Source organism: Leptodactylus fuscus, chromosome 7, assembly GCF_031893055.1.
Source record: "Leptodactylus fuscus isolate aLepFus1 chromosome 7, aLepFus1.hap2, whole genome shotgun sequence".
Classification (NCBI taxonomy): domain Eukaryota; kingdom Metazoa; phylum Chordata; class Amphibia; order Anura; family Leptodactylidae; genus Leptodactylus; species Leptodactylus fuscus.
In genome coordinates this window covers 33215250-33242550 of record NC_134271.1, presented here as the reverse complement: position 1 = coordinate 33242550, position 27301 = coordinate 33215250, and the positions used below count along the sequence as shown (strand labels likewise).

At 44.9% G+C, this 27301-nt stretch overlaps 1 protein-coding gene across 2 annotated transcripts in view; it reads right to left on the bottom strand.

Annotated features, from left to right (window-relative positions):
- Window positions 1-26467, bottom strand: part of PC (pyruvate carboxylase) — a 628691-nt gene extending 602224 nt beyond the window's left edge. Inside the window, exons 1-2 of one of the 2 annotated variants that reach the window (XM_075281583.1) lie at window positions 26380-26467; window positions 2570-2705 (exon numbers count right to left, since the gene is read on the bottom strand). In XM_075281583.1, coding sequence (XP_075137684.1) covers window positions 2570-2705 — 136 coding nt within the window. In that variant the 5' untranslated portion in view covers window positions 26380-26467. Of the gene's footprint in view, window positions 1-2569; window positions 2907-26379 lie in introns of those variants that run through there. The other variant, XR_012717231.1, reaches the window with a different exon arrangement.
- Window positions 26468-27301: the final 834 nt, after the last annotated feature.

Genomic DNA, 27301 nt, shown 5'->3' with positions numbered 1-27301 from the left:
TTGAAGTCAATGAGAGCTGGGTATAGTGTACAGAGACCTTAGCGCTCTGCTTCCAGCTCCAGGCAATGAATAATACAGGTATGGAAGTGGCCCCCAAACACCTAATCCATGTGCCAGCCACCTGTCTCCCCCACCAATTAGATGCATTTTCACAATGGCCAAAAACGCTGAATTTCTCCAGTGCATGGCCTCGGATGTCCTGGAAGTGTTAGTGTTACTTTTTATGCAGATTTTGCGGCAAGAGTGGATTTATCAGAATGAAGAAATATTTCCATTTTCCCCTTCTTTGACTCAAAAATAAACGTAGCAAAATCTACATTAAAGGAAACAGCTTTCTCACAACGTGTGGCCTCAGCTTCAAGGTAATAGTCATATAAAGGGTCCAAGTAAAATTTACTGCATTTCTCCAATTTCTGGAACGGATTTGCCTTTTGCACTGGCCATTGAATAGGACTAATCCTTATGTTTTTAGCCCCAATTAAATGAATGGCCACGTGCTTTTCAGGAACAAAAAAGCAAACCACTGGGTGTTGTCTGGAAAAACATGGCTAGCACACTGACAAAACACAGTGGTGTGAATGTGTCCTTAGGGTATACTATTATATGTAATGTAAGTCACTGACAGGCTAATACTACTGTCAATGACTAGACCCCTCTCCCCCCCCCCCCCATACTGCTGTCACTGACAGGCTATACCCCCCATACTGCTGTCACTGACAGGCTATACCCCCCATACTGCTGTCACTGACAGGCTATACCCCCCATACTGCTGTCACTGACAGGCTATACCCCCCATACTGCTGTCACTGACAGGCTATACCCCCCATACTGCTGTCACTGACAGGCTATACCCCCCATACTGCTGTCACTGACAGGCTATACCCCCCATACTGCTGTCACTGACAGGCTATACCCCCCATACTGCTGTCACTGACAGGCTATACCCCCCATACTGCTGTCACTGACAGGCTATACCCCCCATACTGCTGTCACTGACAGGCTATACCCCCCATACTGCTGTCACTGACAGGCTATACCCCCCATACTGCTGTCACTGACAGGCTATACCCCCCATACTGCTGTCACTGACAGGCTATACCCCCCATACTGCTGTCACTGACAGGCTATACCCCCCATACTGCTGTCACTGACAGGCTATACCCCCCCATACTGCTGTCACTGACAGGCTATACCCCCCATACTGCTGTCACTGACAGGCTATACCCCCCATACTGCTGTCACTGACAGGCTATACCCCTCCATACTGCTGTCACTGACAGGCTATACCCCCCATACTGCTGTCACTGACAGGCTATACCCCCCATACTGCTGTCACTGACAGGCTATACCCCCCATACTGCTGTCACTGACAGGCTATACCCCCCCATACTGCTGTCACTGACAGGCTATACCCCCCCATACTGCTGTCACTGACAGGCTATACCCCCCCATACTGCTGTCACTGACAGGCTATACCCCCCATACTGCTGTCACTGACAGGCTATACCCCCTATACTGCTGTCACTGACAGGCTATACCCCTCCTTCCCTTTTATACAGGCTATACCCCCCTATAGTGCTGTCACTGACAGGCTATACCCCCCCCTTTACATTGCTGTCACTGGCAAGCTATACCCCCCCTTCCCTTTTATACAGGCTATATCCCCCATACTGCTGTCACTGACAGGCTATACCCCCCATATTGCTGTCACTGACAGGCTATACCCCCCATACTGCTGTCACTGACAGGCTATACCCCCCATACTGCTGTCACATGACAGGCTATATCCCCCCATACTGCTGTCACATGACAGGCTATACCCCCCCATACTGCTGTCACTGACAGGCTATACCCCCCCATACTGCTGTCACATGACAGGCTATACCCCCCCATACTGCTGTCACATGACAGGCTATACCCCCCCATACTGCTGTCACTGACAGGCTATACCCCCCCATACTGCTGTCACTGACAGGCTATACCCCCCCATACTGCTGTCACTGACAGGCTATACCCCCCCATACTGCTGTCACTGACAGGCTATACCCCCCCCCCCCCATACTGCTGTCACTGACAGGCTATACCCCCCCCCCATACTGCTGTCACTGACAGGCTATACCCCCCCATACTGCTGTCACTGACAGGCTATATCCCCCCCATACTGCTGTCACTGACAGGCTATACCCCTCCTTCCCTTTTATACAGGCTATACCCCCCTATAGTGCTGTCACTGACAGGCTATACCCCCCCCCCCCCTTTACATTGCTGTCACTGGCAGGCTATACCCCCCCTTCCCTTTTATACAGGCTATATCCCCCATACTGCTGTCACTGACAGGCTATAACCCCTTTCCCTTTTATACAGGCTATATCCCCCCTTTCCCTTTTATACAGGCTATATCCCCCCTTTACATTGCTGTCACTATATAGGCTATAGCTGCAGCACTGCCCTGGTGATGATAATAATGGCCACCAGAGAGGGAAACTTCCCACAAGTGCTGCAGCTGGAAGCCCAACCACAGTGAGCACTGCCCAGTCCATGTGTGAGGAGAGTGCGGGCGACTAGTTACCTCGGTTGGCCACCAGAACTTTCTTGATGGGCTTGTACTCCACATGCTGGCTGCTCTGGAAGGCTGCGCTCAGCACAGACACACGGCTAACAGCGAGGAAGCGTAAGCCTCCCTTCACACACCGCAGCTGCAGCATCTGGAGAGAAGACAACACACTGGTCACACAACTGCTCTATGCAACACACACAATAATAAATCAGCTTGTCAGACGATTCGATCGTGATCGGTCGCTTGGCTAGTTATAGCAGAAGCGTACGCTATAAGGCAGTGACGAGGTTGGCGTCAGCTGCGATAGTGCCGGCTCCGAGCTCAAGACCACTTGATCCTCACATGGATGACACTGATGACAGGAGAAAACACGCATGAAATACCTTATACGAGAGATGTCTCCATCTATGGGCTACGGACGGCCATTTTCGAGCAGACCGGCTTGTTGATTGGCTTACAGGAAGGGGCGTGTCCTCCTCTTAAGGTGGTGCTCACTAGTACACTATTTATAGGGAGCTTTGCTTGTAAACGAGAGCAGATGGCTCCGGGCTGAGATGGTGTGCGTGTGGCTTGTGGTGGCGGGAAAAGCTTCATGGAGGAGAGAGGGCAATGGTGGACAGAATAGAAGAGAGTGAGGGCAATGGTGGACTGAATAGAAGAGAGTGAGGGCAATGGTGGACTGAATAGAAGAGAGTGAGGGCAATGGTGGACTGAATAGAAGAGAGAGAGGGCAATGGTGGACTGAATAGAAGAGAGTGAGGGCAATGGTGGACTGAATAGAAGAGAGAGAGAGCAATGGTGGACTGAATAGAAGAGAGAGAGAGAGCAATGGTGGACTGAATAGAAGAGAGTGAGGGCAATGGTGGACTGAATAGAAGAGAGAGAGGGCAATGGTGGACTGAATAGAAGAGAGTGAGGGCAATGGTGGACTGAATAGAAGAGAGAGAGGGCAATGGTGGACTGAATAGAAGAGCGAGAGGGCAATGGTGGACTGAATAGAAGAGAGTGAGGGCAATGGTGGACTGAATAGAAGAGAGTGAGGGCAATGGTGGACTGAATAGAAGAGAGAGAGGGCAATGGTGGACTGAATAGAAGAGAGTGAGGGCAATGGTGGACTGAATAGAAGAGAGTGAGGGCAATGGTGGACTGAATAGAAGAGAGTGAGGGCAATGGTGGACTGAATAGAAGAGAGTGAGGGCAATGGTGGACTGAATAGAAGAGAGTGAGGGCAATGGTGGACTGAATGGAAGAGAGTGAGGGCAATGGTGGACTGAATGGAAGAGAGTGAGGGCAATGGTGGACTGAATGGAAGAGAGTGAGGGCAATGGTGGACTGAATGGAAGAGAGTGAGGGCACGGGCATAAGACAGAGCACATGGACCTGGGGCTAGTGACAATGCTGTAATACATCATGCATGTGAGGAATGGGCCTAGTGACTGTCACCTGTACGGTGGTCTCATCTCCCACATGCCATGTACACAGGCCCCATCCTGCATGTCCTTGTATGTATGGCGTACATTACATAGAGCCATAGGTTCCCATCATACCTAATATTCAGACATATCTGCAGGATTGCTTGACAGAGCCCATTAATGTACCAGTTCCTGGGGGTTTTAGGGTAATATTTTTTACCATGGGCTGATCATCCTGCTGCTACAAAACATCACCACGTCCATTTTTACCTACCCAACCCACTCATCATTTAATTTCCATTGATAACTTACTATTCTCATCCTGCCTGTTAATCTCCTGTCCTTCTGCAGGACTTCTTCAGAGCTGCACCAATTCTCTGGACTGCACTGCCTTCGACCAGCAGACTTTCTACATTACTCCTAGTGTTATGCATGCATTAAACTCATTTCTTGAAAGAAAGTTATGTTCTGAAACCCTGTCCTCAGCTACCCAGGTCTCATACCTGCCCTCTATGGCCATATTTATTGCAGCTTTAGTTATACTTCTGTGAGGAGAAGAATATCCGTATAAAGATAGACATTGGTTCATTCAGCCATTTTGTTCTACCCGGGGTATTCCCCCAACACTTCCCATACATCACACAGATACTTTTGGATACAGGTGTATCCATTTGCTTATTGTCTCCCTCCTCCATTCTAATACCTCTCATTCACATCTGTTTTCGTCTGGAGGAGTCCACATGGGGACCCCCCCGAACGGAATACAAATGCAAGCGCTGTGCTGTAAAAGCACATGGACCCCATACACTATAATGGGGTCTGTGTGCTTGCTGCCCGCACGAATCATGCAGACAGGAAAGTAGATGGTGAACTACTTTCCTGTCCACACAATCCTTACGGAGATCTGGCGGTAAGCACACGGACCCCATTATAGTCTATGGGGTCCATGTGCTTTTACTGCACCAGCGCTTGTACTTGTGCATGGTATTCCGTTGGGGAGTCCTCATGGACGGAATCCAAACGCTGATATGAATGAGGACTTAGGGCCCCTTCAGACGGAGGATATGGGAAAAATGCAGCCCATTCATTTCTATGGGGAGCGCACGTATGCCGGCTCCCATAGAAAGCAATGGGACCTGCTTTAAACGCTGCTGATTCTGAACGTCTACACATTCAAAATCAGACAGCGTATCCTCCGTCTGAAGGGGCCCTTATATTGTAAGCTCTTATAGGCAGGATTGTCTATGGTTTTATTGTCATTTTATGTAGTCGGTGCATCGCCCTTTGTAAAGCACTGCAGAATACATTGATGTAATAAATAATTATATTTTGTGCCTATTAAGACGTTTTATTACTCTTCATAATGGCCAGGACCCCTATAGGCCTTCAGTATGTCCCGTATGAGTGTTCCAGATTTACTATTGCAGTTCTTATACCCCTTTTGCCACTTTTGAGCCCATGAGGTTTGCTATAACCCGCAGCAGAACACAAGTGAATTATTCTACAAATCTACGCTAGTGCCTGATGGACATACATTTGAGTTAATGCGCACTTATATGTGCTATAATAATTCCGAGGCCTGAGCCTCTTAGTAATTCCGCCATGTCTTACGCCTGTCAGGGAATGAATTGAGACTGGCGTAAGAAACACCAGCCTTAATCCCCCCCATTGTCTGTGTGACAGCTGCATTTCCTGCAAAGCATTATCTGAATACAGGCCAATAGAACGGTGGAAGTTTTCGGCTGACAGCGCCATAAATCATTACGATGCTGTAAGTTCAGTTCAGTTGAGCCGTGGCAGGGGCTATGACGCTGTCCCATTATAGCTGTCTGTATGAGGCCTTATACAGCAGAACATGCATGGGGAAATATTACATCATAAACCTTCCTGGTTATTTGCCACAAAATATACAATATTCTTTTAAAGTAATCATAACTATGTGAATATATCCCATAGCTTGTGAGCGTTCCAATTCTAAAAGAATTGTATGACTCATTATATTAGGAATACATAGTTCATACAGAGACACTGACCGGCTCATACAGCTTTATTTATTTGTATCATTTCATAGTGACCTTTTTCTTAAAAATGGCTGGTCCACTATATAAGCACTTCCATATCTGTGTCACACCCCATCTACCTCATAGAGTGTAAGCTCTTGTGATCAGAGCCCTCACTCCTACTGTGTGAATAGATTTATTTCTCTGCAATGTCTCATTTTCTCTGTACATGAACCTTATGATTTGTAAAGTGCTGAATATGTTGGCACTATATTAATACAATTTATTATTACCGTATTTTATGACTAACTTCAACCACAATCAAGTATGAGAGCTTCGTTTTTCAGACAGATACATTTTGGGTTATTCAGTTTAGCAAAAAGACTGCCATGGGGAGATCTTAGGGCTCGTTCACACGGGCAAGAGGGGGCGGATTTTGACGTTGAATCCACCTCAAAATCTGTCCCCTCACAATAGAGGTCTATGTAGACCGCTAGCGTCCTTTTTTCCGTGAGTGGGAACAAACCAAAAAGAAGCGAGCTGCCCTTTCTTCAGGCAGAATCCGCAGCTGATTCAGCTGCAGCGTCCACCTCACGACAGCATCCTCCGGACTAGGCCCATTTATTTGGGCCTACTCCGGAAGCCGCGACTGCCGGAAGCCGCGGTAGGCGCATTTTGGTCCTATTCTGACGTGGCTTCCCGCGTCAAAATCAGGACCAAAATACACCAACACTAGCCCCGTGTGAACTAGCCCTAATCGTAATGCACAAGTATATGAACAGACAGCACAAAGACCTCTCTAATGATTTTTTTAAGAACATTTCACCAGATTCTTTATTATAGTAACAGCGAGGCTATGGATCACTCTGCCACCGGATGGGGTGACGGTGGGTTCATTGTGCAAGTTCAAAAAGGGCCTGGATGCCTTCCTTGAACAGAAATATATTACAGGTTATGGGTATTTTGATAAATTGATTCTGAGTTTTATACTGATCACTGGATTTCGAGTCAGGAAGAATTTTTTTCTCCTGACATGAGGCATTAGGCATCATCCTTAAGAGGTTTGGGGGGGGGGTGCCTTCTTATGGATCAGTCATGAAGGGTTATAGTTTGGACTTTAGGAACCTGTGTCTTCATCCATCCTCATCTACATATTACAATGCTAATTTTAATAATATTCAGAATATTTAATGAGGCAGAACATTCCTTCATCCTAAAAGTCTGACAATAAGTGGAGCTGTATCACCCATCGAGAAGCCATATGTGACCCAATCCTTACCCATTCTTGTTGTTGGAATGAGCCATCATATTGGACCAGAATTATGGTGATTTTGTTCTGTCTCATCAGTAATTGATTTTTCCTTACTTAAAGAGGACCTTTTATGTCCTAAGCCATGTGTGGTATTGTATACCTCTAGAAAGCCAACGCTGTCGGCTTTCCTTTTATGCATTCTGGTGCAGAAGATAACGGTGGGGCGATGTCTCCCCACTGTCAGAAGGGCTGGCCTTACAGCCTAGTGTCATCTTGGGGCTGTGAGGAACACTAGGCTGTATGACCTGTCCTTCTGACAGGGGGGAGACATCAGTGCTGAAATTAACAACACCGATATCTCCTGCATCGGAGCTCATACCAGGAAAGCCAACAGTGTGCTGAATTCAGCGGCTGCCATCTTTATAGCAGTATATAATACCACACATCCATGAGGACTTGAGAGGTTATCTTTAAGTGAATAGAATAGAATAATATATAAGTGCTATATAAGTTAAATAAATAAGTAAATACAACTAAGGTTGAGAGAGGAATATTTAGCAATTGGTCCAACCTCATGGCTACAAGCTCATACTTATGTCCCAGTAGATCCAACCTCATGGCTACAAGTTCTTACCTGGAGTCCAGTTAAAACAGCGCATTGAACAGTAGGAAAAAAAACTAAACAGGATGAATAATAAATATATATCCCACTATATTGATAGCTCAGTTCAACATGATCAATAACCACCTAGAGACCTATTATATGACTAAAAAGCACTTTCAAAAGATTTTATATGAAACAAAGGGAGTTTATAGTGTACGTCTCAAAGGACAAGTGGGGACTCTGACCTTCAAGATGAAATGGTTGTTTGTTCCTGCATTGACCTTGCACTGTATAATGACTGTAAAAGGATTACTATATGTAAACATTGCAAACTTAAAAAAATGATATATTTTTGACATATAGGTCAATAATATGGTATAAAAGAATAGATTAATTTGTTATCAAACCTGTTATGACCATTCAATATATGAAAATAGCTGTCATCGGCATGAAAATCTGCCTCCAAAATCAGCTTGGAAAACACAATGGCCCAGATTTACCATTATAGTTACTACTAGATATGAGCGAGTACTATTCGAAACGGTAGTTTTGAATAGCACGCTCCCATAGGAATGAATGGACGCAGCCGGGGCCGGCGTCCTGCCGCTTAACCCCCCTGCACGCCGGCCTCTCTCATTCATTACTATGGGAGCGTGCTATTAGAAACTACCGTTTCGAATAGTACTCGCTCATACCTAGTTACGACTAGACACTGGCGTAAACATGGCGCATCTCAGGCACGATGTGGTGCATCTAGTTTGGGCTAAAATTTTTCAACGTACTATACATGTGGGTATGGATTCTCAGAAAAGGGTGCGTGGTTTAAATCTAACAAAGTAATGCTAAAACTCTTTGGCTCAAACCAAACTAAATGTAAACTAGACAGTCTGAAGCCAGATTTGTCATCCAGTATCGGTCACTGTGATAAATCTGGTAAATTTTCAGACTGCCTGTGTAAGTTTACACGGTCTAAACATTAGTAAATCTGGGCCACTGATTCTGATGTCGATGACTGCTTGTTTCTACTTTACATAGCATTGTATACGATTTTCTGCCTAAACAATATGAGCTCTGCTTCCACGTTCACTTTTTTATACCGCTTTGAAGTGAAACTATGTATAAGGAACAGATGGTACTTCTCTTTTTTGTGAATTCACAAATGGTTCTGGTTTAAACTACATGAAAAAAATGAAGCACACCCTAATACAATTGAATTGGTGCAGCCTTCCAAGTAACAGTATTGCATAGATTTCTATATTTTGTCAGGTCATATGAAGCTGGCCATACCCAGTCAATCCTTCTGGTCTAATAAAGGAAACAGAAAAATAAATGGTATAAACATTTGACATATTATTAACAAATAATCAGTCCGTCAGAAAATAAGACGTCCTATCTGAGGTTGACCCACGGATGCAAAACAGCCATGGGGCACAACGGTCACATGAATCTACAGTGAATGCATCAAATACTGTCCCCCAGAACTTTAAAGGGGTTGTCCCATCACAAGGATCCTATCTATACTGCTTGTTAATGTGAATGTAAGACTTTTCCTAAATACATTGCTTCAGCAAAACTGCTTTGTTTGTCCACTATCTTACTTTATTCATTTTTTTTTTACACATCCCTTGACTTATCTGGTCATAAGTCAAGTGATGTATCTGCTGCTCTGAGGGGGAGGGAGGAGGGGCTAAGTGCACGGGAGCGAGCCTGGAGGGGGGTAGTTTACACTTTGGCGGGAGGGAAGGGGCCACCAATACAGACCCGGTATCCGCTGTAATAGAGAGGCGGATGCCGGGGAGTGTAGACACCGGCACAGATGAAGCCAGCAGCAGCAGGAGCGATGCTGCTATTCCGGAGGGGGGGGGGGGGCGGAGGAGCGGAATAGTAGCATCGGTCCTGCCGCTGCTGGCTTCATCTGTGCCGGCGTCTACACTCCCCGGCATCCGCCTCTCTATTACAGTGGACGCCGGGTCTGTATTACATTGTGAAGGCTGTACGTCCGATGCCTAGTGCATCGGCAGCGCACATGCAGGGCCAGCGGCATAGAAGCAACGACTTCTCGCCGCTGGCTTTGCATATGTAACCCCGCCCACCAATGACGCAACAAAGCCGGAAGACAGAAGAATTTACTGCAGCGAAGACTAGTGAGTATGCGACGTGGGACAACCCCTTTAAGTCACCTCTTTCTATGGCTTTGGTTGTGTTCTATGAAATGATATCACCCTGAAACAGGCTATGTGGGTAAAACCTACTACGTCTGTAATATCAAACCATTATAGGTTACTGTAAGGAGTACAAGCATTACCCCCTATGACTGCAACTTCTATAAAGCAGCCTGATTTGGCATCATTGACAATTTATAAGGGAAGTTGACCTGTAAGCTCTGGATCCTCCACGGCCGTGAATCCATTTACATATAATTCTGAATGATTGTATCAGGAGTGAATAGATCCTGCCCATGTTACATCACAGTTTATACACAGTTAGATATGGACAACCTATGAGCAACTTCATCATAAAAAAGTATTATAACATTTACAGTTTTCTTGAGTTATAGAAGGTGCACTTAATTTCTGGCTTTTATTTTCAGAATTTTGATATGTGATCACATGTCTCTCCCTGTAATACATTCTGGTGTTGTCTTTACCAGCTCTCATGTTTCAGCACGGCTTCATTCCCATATGGATTTCTCCTTTTACAGTCCATGAGGGAGCTGTTATCCCTTTTGCTCACAAATAATAATTCTGACAGTATATGTGATTTCCCCTTCTTTTGGTCTACACATATCTCTGTACACTGATACATAGTCTGTGCCAACTACCATGTGTGGTTTCTGCCTTATCTACATTGCTTATGTTCTCTGTCCTCTATAAAAACTTACATGCTTTCCTCCTTCTCCACTTTCTTCTCTTCCGTTTACAGCCTCATCCCCTTCCCTGTGGATATCTCTAAAGCCTCTTGCAGACGACCATGGCCGTGATCAGTGTCCGATCCGTGTATTTCACTGATAGCACACTGATCCATTCATTTCTATTGGCCCATACACATGAATTACATGGTCATGTGTGTGGGTCGACAGTCCGGGCCGCAAAATATAGAACAGGTCCTATTCCTGTCCTGTTTTGCGGCCCTTGCTTCCGTGGTTCCTATTCATTTAATGAAAGGGGTCACAGAAGCAGGGCCAGTGTACGGGTGGCACATGGGTGACATTCGTATGTCCCCCGTGTGCCACCATGCCTTTAATTCACGGCTGTGGAAAAACACATGGTAGTCTGCAACCGGCCTAACACTGAGAGGGAGAGAGCTGACAGAAAGCTCCAGTGTGCTCTCCAATTTATTTTGGAAGCAGCAGGACAGTCAGCTGTATTAATGAGGTGCACAGACTCTACAGCAGCAAAATGAAAGAACATTTTTTTAATCTAAAGTATTTAAAAAGTTGCTTAATTAACTAAATGAACCATATTAAAAAAATACCAAGGGTGTTCATAGCCTTTCAAAAGACAATGCTGAAAAGATAAAGTAATGCAATTACACATTACTGATGGTGATATGCCTGACTGAGCATAAATATTATACAACCTTCCCCAAGTATATTTAACTGTCACCACCTACAGGTGATAGATCAACACTAGAATATTACAGTGATAAACAATATACGTGCTATGTATGTCACCTTTGTAAATTTGAAGATGAACAACCTTGAAGTCTTATGCAAATGAGGCAGTTAGTGCACTGGGGGCGGACCTTCAGCTCCCTGGATCAGTGCCTTTGTCACTCAGACCTCTACCATGTCCTGCTTCTGCAGTGAGAGTTGCTCCTACCACTGCTATAATATCACTCATTCTATTTGAGCAACCAAGGCAGTGCTCATAGGGCTGAAGCCCCGCCCCTAGTGCACCAACCTACCTACCTCATTTGCTCAAGTCTTAAAGGTTGCTTATCTCCACATCTAGAAAAGTGACATAAATAACATCAACTCAATTTTAATATTAAAGTACATTAAATGAATTCTGACATTCCCCCACACTAGGAGCATTATACTAGTCTTCCCTTCATTGTGACATCCAGCTAGTATCTTTTCAGCTCACTACTTGTGTATGACCTACAGCCAAGTGGTGTAATTTAGTGTGTCATCCTGTCAACCATCGCTTCTTCCCATCAGCCAGTTTGGAGCCCACTGACATGTTGTGCCCAAATAGGATTATCCATCAGCTTGCAAAAAAAACATCCAGAAAATGTTATTAAATTTACTGGTGTACTTAGAGTTTATTTCTGTACCTGTACGTATAACAAACTGTGTCAGTGCTATCAGTATATAAACTCCCATTACAGGGGAATATTAGAACATAGTCTTCTGTGGATACAGACTTTGACCAGGTCTGCCCTTTCTTCCACTTGGCCGAGTAAACAGCTCTATTATGCACACAGGTACGTCCATATTGTATTGTCCAAGTTAAAATGTGGCAAACATTCAAATAAATACAGACACAGTTGACAGTCTAATTTGGGGCAGAGTTCAGACTTAGCTTCAGACGTAAATGTCACATCCAGGGACTCTGAAGCAAACATTAATAGTGTTTTCAAGTACATACTGCTAAAACTAAACCATCAAAATAACTTCCTGCAATAAAAAACACGATAACAAGCTTCACGTCAATAAACCTGCTTACTTTATGCAGAAAACACCATTTACACATACTTACAAGACGTGTTATGTTGTCCTTACATGATGTGTTTTTCTGTTGGATTAAAAGAACCATTCCATTTTGCGGAAAAGCTGCTGTTTTATGGTTTTAGGCAGATTTTGCTGTGGTTTTTGAGCCAAAGCCAGGAGTGGATTGAGCAGAAGGAAGAAGTATAAGAATTTCCTTTATCTTTTCCACTTATTTTATAGCCACTCCAGAGTTTAAGTAAAAAAACGCAGCAAAACCTAAAACAAAAAGAAGCTGCTTTTCTGCAACATGGGCCTTAGGCCGGGTTCACACGGAGTATTGTGGCTCGTCATTTGGTACGTACATGCCGCAGGATCTTTTGCGGGCCATATACGCTCCCATTGTTTTCAATGAGAGCCGGTACCGTACACGTGGCGCTATTTTGCGGCGGCTGCAAAATAGCGCCGCGTGTACAGTACTGGCTCCCATTGAAAACAATGGGAGCGTATACGGCCTGCAAAAGATCCCACGGCGTGTACGTACCAAATGACGAGCCACAATACTCCGTGTGAGCCCGGCCTTAGGGCCCCTTCACATGTATCACATTGAAAGCAATAGGGAAAAAAGCAGCCCATTCATTTCTATGGGGAGCCCACATATGCCGGCTCCCATAGAAAGCAGTGGGATCTGTTTTAACGCCGCTGATTCTGAACGTGTTACATGTTCAGAATCAACGAGCGTATACTCCGTGTGAAAGGGGCCCTTAACCAAAAAAAGTGGCTTCAAAAAAAGGACGTTTGGACTTTTTATTCAATGACACCTATTTAAGAAATCAAAAAAGAAAAACTAGCCATGGTATCATATAGAAAAGGGTGCACGTCCAAAGATCCAAGCCAAGGATCTATCCACAGTAAACAAAATGGAAGCACTACAGAGGTTGAAAAAAAAAAACAACAGGGGGGGATGGGGGAATTTGTTATTCACCTATCTGGAAAATGTTTTATTAGCTAAAGGGGCAAAACACATAAACCCTTTAAGAGCCTGCCTTTTTACACTTGTTTTTCTAATGTTTTTTTATATGTTTTTAATCATACCTGAAAAAAGCAGCATGAAGGGGCATCCTAACGGCTAGTTCACACGTGAACTGCCCGCGCGGGTTTTGACACAGAGAGAGACGCGGCTCGCCGCGTCTCTCTCTTGTCAAAACCCGCCCGCCGCGACCATCGCTGTCACGGCTTAACCCTCTGCTGTCGGCTCAAATGAATGAGCCGACATAGGAGGGAGCTGCCGAGGCCGGAAGCCGCGCGGCTGAGCCTGCGCGGCTTCCGCCTGAAGAAAGGACATGTCCTTTCTTTTCGCCGCTAGCAGCAGCTCGCCGCTAGCGGAGAAAGAAGCCCGGCGGTCTCCATAGACCACCATTATAAGGGGAGGTTTTGGACGCGAAATCCGCTGTCAAAAACCTCCCCTTATACTCACGTGTGAACTAGCCCTAACACTGAAAGAGTCTTACACGAGGTTCACACCTGTGTTCGGGTTTCTGTTTGGGGGTCCCCTTAGAATGGAAATCTAATCTGCTTAAAAAAGTGGTTTCCTTCGGAAACTTACAGACCCCCATAAACTATAATGGGGTCTGCAGGGTTTCTGTCCGAAAACGGCAGAAAATGCGGAGTGAAAAGCGCTGCTTGCAGGACTTTTCTCTCAGAATTTTTAGGCTAAGGCCCCAAGGGCCAGAAACACCGCGCTAAATCTCTGCGGGAACAACCATGATGGGAACGCATCGCGGTTGTTCCCGCAGCGCTTTGAACAGACAGTTCACAGAGTTTTCCTCCGCGGACTTTCTATTAACATTATATCTATGGGAAAGCCACCGGCGTTTCCGTAGATATAATTAACATGCTGCAATTTCCAAAACAGCACCAGTATTTTTCCTGCAAAGTGGGCATGGGATTCACATGAATCGCATCCACTTTGCAGTTACTGTATAACACCGAAATTTTTCATGCGGCATTTCCGCCACGGCCAAATTGCGGCATTTTCAGCCCCGGCCTTAAAGCGGAATGGGAAATTGAATCACCAGGCAGAGACCGGGCACAGGGTAAGGCCCCATGTAGTGGAAACGCAGCTTTTTTTGTTGCAAATTTTTCAGCGTTTTTTTTTTGAGCCAAAGCCAGGAATGGATTATATCATAAGAACTTCCTATATAGTTCTTGTAGCCATGCATTGTGATGTGTAACCCTATATATGTGAAGGACTTCACCTTCTCTAGCACCATTTCAAGAGGATAAACCATTTTTGGCAAGGAGGTTGGGGAGAGTGAAAAAAAGAAGAAAACTCATTCGCACCTGTCCCTAGTGCTCCAATGTCTCCAGCGGTGGTCCTGTCCTGCAGTTCCCAGCATCTTGTTCCAGTGGAAGACCTCACAACTCATGACCGCTAAGGCAAATTAATCACCTGCGGTACAGGACATCCAGCGGCGACTTTAAAGTGCATGCAGGTACGAACAGTGGCGGTAGACCACCAGAGCGCCAAGGACAGGTTTACAATCAATGGAAAACTCCGTAAACTTTCTGTTTAAAGCGCTGCGAGAAGAACCGAGATGCGTTACCACTAGAGATGAGCGAACACTATTCGAAACAGCCATTTCGAATAGCACGCTCCCATAGAAATGAATGGAAGCGGGCGCACGCAGACTTTGACGGCGGCCGGCCGCTTAACCCCCCGCGTGCGGCTACATCCATTCATTTCTATGGGAGCGTGCTATTTGAAACGGCTGTTTCGAATAGTGTTCGCTCATCTCTAGTTACCACCTCGGTTTTTCCTGCAGCACTTTATTGCTGTGGGCCGTCCCGTGGGGCCTAAGCCTTAAGCGTGGATCTAGCATCATACATTTAGTAACATACAATTAGATTTGGTGTATTCTACAAGAAATAAGGTCAGTAATAAACTAAGAATGTATCTGATGGAACATTCTATTTTTTTATCTCATTGGCTTTGAGCTTTTGTGCAACCCCAGTCATTTACTCACATTGATGTGCAAAAACCGCTTATGAAGTTACATTAGCCATAGATACAGATGAAAAGTCTAAGATGACATAGAAAAAAAGCTTTCTGCATTTTCAGTGGGTTTATACAATTTATAACCGTGACTTCCGTCTGCCTAATTTTCAGGTCAGCTTCTTTTTAAGAAGATTTGAACTGCAGTGTTAAGCTGATCGGAGAAAAGAACATTATGAAAAGTATGGTATTGGCCTAACTTCACATAAAAGTGTCACATGGTCCAGAAATGATTCAATTAGTCTAATTACTATAGAAAGATATTGTTAAGTGGTGGAAACTAGTTAGACTGAATGAGAAAATCTAGAGCCAGTGTTAATGGGTCTACTAATGATCAGCTTTACAGGGAATAAATGAACATTTACAAGTGCTTTATCATCCATGCTGTGGCCTCTGTCTTGGGTCAAGTGGATTTTTTATTTTTTTTGTTACAATAATGTGAAGAGATGGAAAATAATGTAGCAAAATAAGTAGAGCCAACATGAATTAACTTTATTACTGACGCTAGGGTCACACTAGTGTTCAGGTTTCCGTTCTTCAGGTTCTCAAAAAATGACCCAATCTGCTTGAAAACTGTTTACTAGAGATGAGCGAACAGTGAAATATTTGAGATTCGATATTCGTTTCGAGTTGAGCCTCAATATTCGACTACTCGATCGAATATCGAATCCCATTATAGTCTATGGGAAAAAATGCTTGTTTCAGGGGAAACCACTATTCGACTAAAGGAGAGTCACCAAGTCCACGAATAGCAGGAGGAGAGTGTTTAGGAGGAGTGCTGTGCAGTTAAAGCACACGGACCCCATTATAGTCTATGGGGTCCGTGCGCTTTAACTGCACAGTGCTTGCAGTTGCGCTGATAAAAAGTAAGCACCTTCGTAACATCAAGCTGCCAGCTCTCCTGACTAGCAAGGACGAACCTGCTGCAGAACCAGCGTTGATTTGCCGCAGGCTCGTCCTTGCTAATCAGGAGAACTGGCAGCTTGCTGTTATGAGGGAGCTTACTTTTTCTCATAGGATTGATTTGACCAGCGTTGATTGGCCAATGTACAGCATTCAGCCAATCAACGCTGGTCCTGCCAGAGGCTCGTCTGTGAGGAGGCGGAGTCTAAAATCAGAGCACAATGGAGACTGCTGTGGTCCGATCTTAGACTCCGTCTCCCCACAGACGAGCCTCTGGCAGGACCAGCGTTGATTGGTCAAATGCTGTACACTGGCCAATCAACGCTGGTCAATTCAATCCTATGAGAAAAAGTCAGCTCCCTCGTAACAGCAAGCTGCCAGCTCTCCCGACTAGCAAGGACGAGCCTGCTGCAGAACCAGAGTTGATTTCCCGAATGCTATACACTGTATAGCATTTGGCCAATCAACGCTGGCTCTGAATCAAATATTTACTGCGAATAGCAGCAGTGGCATTCGATCAAGTACAAATATTTCGAATACTGTAGTATTCGATCGAATACCTACTCGATCGAATACTACTCGCTCATTTCTAGTGGTTACCCAATTATAATGAGGTATGACGGGTTTCGGCCCAAAAAATGTGGAGAGAAAAGTCCTACATGCAGCACTTTTCTCTCTGTATTTTTCAAGAGGAATAGGGGATGGAATACCTGAATGGTGAACAAGGACAGATGTGAATCCAGCCTTAGTAGGTCATTGAATTGTGATATGAAAGAATATGTAGCTTTTTATAATACTTTTGGGCCATGTTTTACAGTACCTAAAAAGTGAATGGGATTCTGGCTAATCCACACATTGCAGCAAAAAATCTGCAGCTGAAATGCTGCGATTGCAAATCGCAGCATGTCAATTATACCTATGGAAACTCTGGCATCTGTAATAGGGACAGAAAGTCTGCAGAGTAAAACTGTGGACTTTCTGTGAAAAGCGCTGCGGAAAAACAAAACGTTTCCGTCACTTTTTTTTCCGCAACGCTTTATGCCTTTGGCTTGCTACATGGGGCCTTACCCAAACTTTTGTGTGCACAATAGCTCTAGTTGTAGAACAGCCACCCACATGCATGCTTGACGTGGCCAAGTGTGCATGTTTTCCGAATGGAGGGAGGAGAGAAAGCCATTGTCAGACACCTGTCATCTCTCCTGAAAGTAAAAGGACTAAGGCCTCATTCACATCTGTGTTGGTAATCTGTTCGGGGGAGTACGCATGTACTACCGAACACATTGGCAAGCAGTGTGCAGTGAAAGCAAATGGACCCCATAGACTATCACGGGGTCTGTGTGCTTTCCGCACGGTCTGCGCACGGAACATGTGGACAGAAAACTAGTTCACGATCTACTCTCCTGTCTGCATGACTTGTTCGGAGCCTGCGCAGAAAGCACACGGACCCCATTATAGGCTGTGGGGTCTATGGGTTTCCGAAGGTAACCATTTTTTTTTTTTTTAAAGCAGATTAATTATTGAGAGAACGCTTTGGTCTGACTTCTGCTTATCCCCTTCTCCCCAGCTATTTCCCTTGATCCCACTATGTACTGTTTGCTTATTTTGGTAAAGGGAATAAAATAAGCAAATGCAAGAATACTGTGGCTTCAGCTTATCCGCAACAACAACGAATAATCGGGCATGCTGAATTCCTTCTTGGCTGATCTTAATTTCCCAAACATTTGCTGTCAGAGGAGGCAGAGACTGGTCAGCTGATTCCTCAGAAATTTTTGACTTTTGTCAACTATTTTGCCATGTTATTCTATGAGAAGAAATTGAAGTCATCATGCGAGCTCTGTTAGCAAATAAAATATGACAAGTATTTTGTCTATGAGTTTTCCCTGCAGCATTTCCGGGCCTATTGAAATTCAGTGAGGCAAAACACCTAACAAACGTAAAGGGGTATTCCCACGTCGCATACTTACCAGTCTTCACTGCTGTAAAATCTTCTTTCTTCCTGGTTTCTTGCATCATTTGGTGGGCGGGGTTTCATATGCAACCTGCCATTTAGCTCCTCCCCCAATTTGTGTGTAGCTCCGCCCACCCATATTGGACTATGAAGTACAGGCAGCAGCAACTCCATTCTGTGTTACAAACAGAGACTGCCTGTCTCTGCCATAATGAACACAATTGAATTAGCTAGCCTGATAACTGGGAGAACAGAAGACATTCAGAAATGAAAGCAGCTCCTCTCCTCTATCTGATAGCAGGAAGCTAGGTCACGTGGTGTAGACACAGGAATAGCTAGAAACACAGGCTCGCTCCCTGCACTTAGCCCCTCCTCCCTCCCCCTGAGAGCAGCAGATACATCACTTGACTTTTGAGCAGATAAGTCAAGGGCTGTGTCAACAATGAATTGAATAAAGTAAGACAGTGGACAAACAAAGCAGTTTTGCTGAAGCAGTGTATTTAGGAAAAGTCTTACATCCACGTTAACAAGCAGTATAGATAGGATCCTTGTGATGGGACAACCCCTTTAAAAGGTAAGGCATGAGGTGCTGAAAAAAATGATGCATACCCTTGAAAACGGGCACCGTGTCCTATTACGTGTGAAATACAATTTCCAAACATGTAATATGTTTTGTATGATATGTGAGCAACCAGATGGAATAACCTAAAGACCACTGTGACAAATATTTATCACATATAAGGATAATTCATTGACAATATTCTAGCAGTATATGGGTAATTTGTTTCACCCCAGCTCAATCGCATCCATACATGTTAAGGCATTTCACAATGGGCAGATGCTGAATGTTATCCAGAGCTTGCTCTTCTTTGTAATGCCGAAGTTAATCTCCTCTGTATGGCTGACTTTCTGTGAACTACAGGATTACATCATCAGCCATGAAAACCTTCCTGGCAACTCTTATATACTTTGTCTCTTCTTGTTCCTCTAAATGTCTCTCCATAGAGTGCTGGAGATAACATGTTACCTTTGGGAACACAGTGATATAGTAGATAAGTCCCTGCAATGATTAGCTGCTGAGTTATACATCTCACTCTGTCTGTGCTATTTGTGTGTACTGTGTGCAAACTCTCCAGTATTTTTCTGAGATCAGCTTCACTTTGCCACCCTGCTGCTTGTAAGAGCTGATGGAGAGAAAACCATCAGTCACAAGCAGGATGCATGGGAGACAGGCTGAATCATCATCACATAAGAACTCAGTGAGACCTTTCTTCAGGTGGATTCCGCGGCTTCCACCTGGCAGCCGCAACCTCCGGCGTCGGCCCATTCATTTGAGCCAACTCCGGGGAGGGGGAAGCCGCGACCGTGACATTGTGACAGGTGGGTTTTGACCATATTTTGACTTGGTTCCCCGAGTCAAAATATGGTCAAAATCCGCCCGACCGTCCCCCGTGTGAACGAGCCCAAAGGGAGCTTTTTGTTTTTAACTCCTCAGTCTTCATAGGCTACAACTCCTACCTTCAGTTTGTTATTGACAGATTTGTCCCTCTCACTGCTTACAAGCAGAAGCCAGAAGAGCAGTGTGTACAGCCCAGGTTCAAAAAATTTGAGGCAGTGTGTAAAATGTAAAGACATGTAAACTACAGTCACAAAGGTCTATCGTCTGATGTCCTAAGATGGGATATTAAATGCAGTTTGATAAGACTTTGCCCCCTCCACTTCTGTAGGCATAATGGGAAATGTAGGCTGCAAAATTGCACATGAAACTGCATTAGTGGAATCACATCAGAGAAATAGAAGTCAAGATGAAAGTTGACCCAACAAGGAACACTAAGGCTAAAGCCCACATTGCGGAAATGCAGCTTTTTTTATGCAGATTTTCTTGCGTTTTTTGAGCCAAAGCCAAGAATGGCTATAAAAGGAATGGGATATATATAGGAAGCTCTTATATTTCTCTCTTCTGCTCAATCCACTCCTGGCTTTGGCTCAAAAAAATGCAATAAAATCTGCAACAAAAAAAGCTGCCTTTCCACAATATGGGGCCTTATCCTAAGGCCGGGGCCTCACGGGCCAGAAACGCCGCGATTTGGCCGTAAAAATCGCTGTGTTTTACAGTACAATAGTACAATAGCAAAGGATAGGAGTCAAGAGTTGACCGGCTCCCCTGGCAGTCACAGTATATGGGGTAGAGTTGTGACCTCTTAGTTGTTTGCACTGGTCTGTATGGCCCAGTGCCATACACATAAGAAATAGGCAGTCAATACTAAGTGTACAGTATTCTGGTGTGTTGCGCGATGTAAACAATGAAGAAACCAAAACTCTCAAGATGGATAACCAGTCAAACAACTGATCCATTGGGGAACAGAGAGTAGGACCCCATTAGTCTAATATTGATGGCCTAATCTGAGATAAGGCCATCAATAACGAAATCTGGGTATACTCTTAATTACAAAAGGTATACACAAGAGCCTGAACATTATCATTCAAATCAATAAAATACTGCACTATATAGGCAAAAAAAATCTGTGTGCTTCTTTAAAGTGTACTTAATTTTTCAGGATAAATTGTCTTATGACTTAAATAGTATTTTGCCTTTTTCCTCTGTACACACTCTAGCTAGAATTACTAGTTGTCCCAGAGGAAGTGAATTTGTAGAAGGGTACAATCGGGATGAAAGCAAGGGACATTAAGGGGAAGTTCACACAGAGTTTTTTGGTCGGGGTTTTGAGGCCGTATCCGCCTCCGCCAATGGGAGCCGCTCAGGTCTTTTTTCTGGGAGCCATTTCTTCCGGCTCCCAGAAAAAGAAGCGAGATGTTCATTCTTCAGGCCGAGTCGTCTCGTGATTCGGTCTGAAGAAACTCCATCCTCCGGACTAGGCCCATTCATTGGGCCTAATCCAGAGCAGAGTACACGGGTGGATGCCGATGCAGTGCACCCGCTTTCAGTCACGGCTACCCGGTTTTTGGAGGCCGCCTCAGGTTCTGATCCAAAAAACCCCGTGTGAACTTACCCTTAAAGACAGATGCAGATGGAACCCCCTCTATCGGGTGTTCGTCTGCATGATGAAAGAAAGTGGCTATCATTCATGTTTTTTACATTATAGTCAGTGCAGAGGTGTAGCTAGCGGAGAAGGGGGGGGGGCAGAGGGCCTGGGGTTCACTCCAGGGACTGCCGCAATCTAAAGCAGGTATTATTCTTATTTCTTTGTTTTTTGGGGGAAGCAGTGGGCAACTTATTAATATTAGGGGGGTAATAACGATAGAAGAGGTCAATGGGACAAGCAGGGGCATTATTAATATGAGGGGGCATTAGGAGGCAGGGTGTTAACCTCTGGGGCATTGAGCTGTACCTATTTAAAGTGGGCATTATTGATCTAAGGGGGTATATAGGAGTACTATTATTTAGGGGGCAATATTAATGTAAAGGGGTTGTCCCATCATAAACTTTAAAGCAGGCAGCAGGGGAGGGTTATAATGTATATCTCCCCCTTTAGCTGCAGTAGGGTGTCTGTCACCTTTATTTGTATATAGAGAGGCTGCAGCGGGATGTCACATTAGCGGGATCGTGGCAACCAAAAGCTGAATAGGCTGAGAGCAGTGATTAGTTGCAGTGGTCCCATAAGGTGATGGCTGGCCCAGCACGGAACAGACGGGCGGATGTAGGTAAGTGTCAGCGCATTTATATTTCTTAACCCTCCACTGCTGCATGCACAGCAGTTTGATCATTGGAGAAAGAAGCATTTCTCTCTGATATTATTTTATTACAACATTTCATATATTCAATTGCACTATTGATTTTTGCAAAGTTTGTTAAGAAACTAATGACCCTTTAATGAATAGGGCCTTAGGTTAAAATATGTACAAAGATATAGATCTCCAATTCTCTTCTGTACAGGCAAACAATTACAGCTGTATAAAGTTGTGTTATCTGGAGGTATGGCCGGTCTGTCCGGTCTCACTCCACCTTTAGGCTGGGTTCACACGATTTATTTTGGCTCGTAATGTGGCACGTAGACGGCGCAGGAGCTTTTGCGGGCCGTATACGCTCCCATTGATTTCAATGGGAGCCAGGACCGTATACGCGGCGCTATTTTGCGGCCGTGATTTTGCGGCGGCCGCAAAATAGCGCCACGTATACGGTCCCTGCTCCCATTGAAATCAATGGGAGCGTATACAGCCCGCAAAAGCTCCCGCACCGTCTACGTGCCACATTACGAGCCAAAATACATCGTGTGAACCCAGCCTTATACTGATATAGTGTTTATGGCAGCAGCAACTACAAGTAAATTCTACAAGAGTTTAGTGTTCAAAATTGCGAAAAAAAACTTGTCTTTATCAATATGATAAAGGGAAACTAGTGCTGCCCCTCATACTCAAATAATCCCGCTACTCTTAATTCCAATGCTGTCAGCTCTGAAGGGGATGATGCAGTCTATTGCCTTGGCCAGTTGCTGATGTGTTAGCAATGAAGTCTTTTACTCGCTTTCCCTTTACGTCACTTTTTTTGAAAGCTGTCCAAACAGTATACCTGCCTGAAATTGTGCCCTGCTTCATGAGTGGCATAAGAGAAGATAGAAGGACAATGCTTTCTCCTGTCTGGGTGTATCAAGTACTGGCCTTTGCCCAATTCCAATAACCGCAAATAACAAGTAGGAATGGAATAGCTAAAGATCTGCTTACTGTAGTTGTGCAGTTTTAGGAGGTTACAAATACAAAATTAAAGAGGACCTATCATGTCCTTGGGGGGATTTATATACGTCTAGGAAGCCGACAGTGCGCTGAATTCCTCCTGACAGTACTGTGTGTAGCACTATGCTGTCAGAGGGGATGTTCCTTACCGCCTAGCCATGACGCTGTGTGGTGAAGAAGGTCCCCTCTCCTCCTGACAGTTATTGTCCATAAACTAGTACAAGCAGGGCCGGCTCCAGGTTTTTATGGGCTCTGCGCGCCGCGGCAAATTTGGCTCCACCCACTTTTATGTTGATTCCGCCCATTCTCATTCATTTATTATGTGCTCCCACACAGAATAATCCTCCTACAGTCACCCGTAAATTATATGCCCCCCCTCCATCTCTCCCCCAGTTTCATATACACCCTTCCTCTGCCCCAGTTTCATGTCCCCCTCTCCATCTCTGTCCCCAGTTTCATCACGTTCTCCCCCTTCATCTGCCCACAGTTTCATGTCCCCCGTCTCTGCCCCAGTGTCATGCTGTTCCAGCCCCCCATCTGCCCCAGTGTCATGCCGTTCCCCCCCTCCCCTTCATTTGCCCCCCCAGTTTCATTGGGCCCCCTCCATATCTGTCCCCAGTGTCATGCCGTCCTCCCTCCCCTCATCTGCCCCAGTTTCATGCCGTTCTCTCCCCACCCCCTTCATCTTCCCCAGTGTCATGCCGTTCCCCCCCCTCCCCTTCATTTGCCCCCCAGTTTCATGGGCCCCCTTCATTATGTTCCACCTTAATATTTAATACAAAACAAACACTTACACTCACCTTCCATCGCTCCCCCGATGCTCCTCTCTACGCTCTCCCACTCCATTCACATAGGCGATTAAAGCAGGAGCTGTGTGAGCTCAGCTCCTGCTTTAAAGCTGCCGCCCGGTTTGCGTGTGTAGGCGTGATGTGATGACATCATCGAGCCTACACACGCAAGCCGGCCCACAGCTTTAAAGCAGGAGCTGAGCTCACAGCTCCTGCTTTAATCGCCTATGTATTCAGCTCATCGGCGTCCTGTCCTGAAATTGGGACAGGCAAGTGCTGGGGCGGGCAAGTGCCGGGGGACCCCCAGAGGCTCTGTGGGCCTCGGCACTTGCCTGACTATGCCGTGCGCTGACGCCGGCCCTGAGTACAGGGGGTGCGTTCCTCACCACTCAGTGTCATAGCCTCCTCTCACAGTATAGCACTATGGACAGTATACTCAGGAGGGGTGTTCCCAGCTAGACTGTCAGGAACACTCTTCTGACAGTGAAGAGCTATTGGTAATTGCACCAATATCTCTTCCCCCCAGGGCACATAACTGGAAAGCCAAGAGTGCGCTGAATTCAGCACACTGTCGGCTTTCTAGCGGTATATAAAACTGCAGGTGCCCAAGGACATGAAAGTCCTCTTTAAAGGAAACTTGTCCAGGAATTTCAGTATTGAGCAAGGAGGCTGAGGAAGGTGAAACATAAAAAAAAATCATAGTTCCCTATCCCTGGCGCTCTGGTGTCCGCCATCACTGTCTGGTCCATCATATGCCAGTGTGTGTGCCATGGAAAGTCCTTGCCACACATGGCTCCATGAGGCCACTGATTAACCTCAGTGGTCACAGGAAAGGAACCGGTGATGTGTGAGTGGCTCAGTACTGAAATTCCTGGCTATTTAAATTGTGTACGTCCATTACATTTTCAGATGGGTGTATTCAGACCATGAAATAAGGACCAAATTTTGACTGTATTTCCAGGACTGACCACAGCTATGTGACTGGAGCTTACTACATTATAGCTCACTATGGTCAACAGAGTTCCCAATCATTCAGATTGGTGCTTATACAGAACTGACAGCTTTGTATTTTTAGTGTAGATTATGAGCACCATATAGGGATCACAATGTGCATTTTCTTTTTTTATTATCAGTATGTCTTTGTAGAATGGGAGGAAATCCACGCAAACAAGGGGAGAACATACAAACTCCTTGCAGATGCAGTTCCTGGTGCGATTCGAACCCAGGACTCCAGCGCTGCAAGGCTACAGTGCTAACCACTGAGCCACCGTGTTGCCCTAGAACTGACAGCTTTATGACAGTAGCGGGAGATTGGGAGCTCAGTGCCACTCATTATGATGCAATGAGTTCATTTACATAGCTCTGCTCAGCCTGGAAATACACCCCACACACACAGAAGCTGTTTCACAGACAGAACATGATTGTGTGAATGAGCCCTTAGGCTAAAATTTCTTGTCTCTCAAGTTCTTCAAATCCCATCCACTACACTGTTACTGTGCTTCGCAGTGGTGCTGGTGATTTTCCAACATCCAACACGCCACAAGTACACGACATGGAACCTTAGCCTAAATAAAAAAATTTTACCTGTTGACATTGAACAATTCATCAGGTTTCCATCCAAAATCCAGTTTTTCTTAAATATGATAGCATACCACATCATGCTACACTACTCTGACAGAGGAGAACTGCTGCGTGTGTGATCAGGGACTTAACAAGATTGATTCTATTATGTTATACAAATAAATGTGATATTAGCTTTAGTTTTTCCAAGGGAGATAAGATTGCATAAAATTCTTCTACAAAGCATTTATACAGCCCCTCCCCCTCAAACAGTGAAACCAAAAAGGAAGCTGAATACCGTAAAGGCGGTCAGTGTAACATGTTCTTCCTATAAGAGGTCACTGAGGGTAACGTGCATGGCAGGTATGTCCTGACATACAGAAAGAAATAATGAGCGACCAATCTCTCTTTTTACATGTAGCTGCATATACTTAGACATCAGTAGTTTTCTGTTGTCAGTCGCTGACCAAACACCACATGGAAATGACTCCTATACTATGACAACTATACTGTAAGGTGCTTGCAGGGTTTGCATTAAAAGTTTCCTGAAATCTTGTTCTATTTTGTGAGCTTCACGTTATAAAATCTGAATTTCATTGACAAAATGGTAAATTAGTGTTTGCAAAAAAAAAAAAGCAATATGGATTTCTTCCATTCCACAGGAGAGACTTGGTTTTACAGTCTTATACGACACTCATGTTCGTACAGTACATACTGTAATAAATAATTCTGTGCAAAACAAGCAGAGATGAACCAAGGGGCAATCGATTAGACACTGCCAAGGGACAAGTCATCTGGGTTTGTGCATAAATGTGCTTTTAGTTAACACAGGGCAAGACATCCACTATTAACTGCTAAGACAACTCAATTACTTATGTAGAATCTATAGAATCCACCAAAGAACTGGGCAGAGGATTGAAGCCGCTATAACATGCACAAAAGAATGTAACATCTACATACCGTGAGCTCTGCTTCTCTGTGGTCTGCTCAGCGTGTAATAGAAATTGTGCTGAGCGCTGACTTTATACACGTGGAGTCAGACAACAAGTTCTACTACATAGGAGATAAGTATTTGTACTTTGTGCCCCAGGGGAAACAAGCACATATAAGCATGGATCTAGTAGGCTTGTCTCACAGGAGGTGTGGCACTAGAGAAAGTCCTTGCCATATCTTTATGTGATAATTCACTCTGTGATACAAAATATATTGTATATCTATCCGTACACAAAATATAACATTAACAGTAACTGTTACTGACCGGTGACATCCCCTACTGACCCATCTGGTGGTCCCTGTCATTCCTGCATTCTCCTGACCGCTATAGCCGGTCACTGGATTCAGCAGTGATGCTTACATATACAGCACATGGCAGCACGCTAAGGACAGTGTTTGGCTGCAATGGTCATGTAAATGATGGAAATCCTAACTGCAGGACTGTGGGGAACACTGGAGTTAATTTAATGTGTATCGGGTTATCCCAACTCTCTCCCATATGGTAGTTATTTGGAGGAAAGACGGATCAGGCATGTTGAATTTCAACATGTCCAATCCTTTGTTCCCACAGGAGATGAGATGCCAATAGAGGTGTCTAGCAGCAGCTTATTCTACGCTTCCCACAAGCATGCTAAGCTGAATGTGCATATCTGAGGGTTTCAGGATCTCAGAAGAGTAGCAAATGGCTAACAGCTATAGACTGACGGATTTCTCAAGTGCTCGGGCAGCTTAAGGTTAGGTTACACATGACATTAAGTTCTGAGAATGATATTGAAGGGAAAGGGCGATAAACAGTACTATAGGTTCGAGAGGGAGATGATGTACTGTAGGGGAGAGGCATAAGGCCAGCTTTACATCTGCACATGGGTTTCTGTTCGGATGGTCTGCT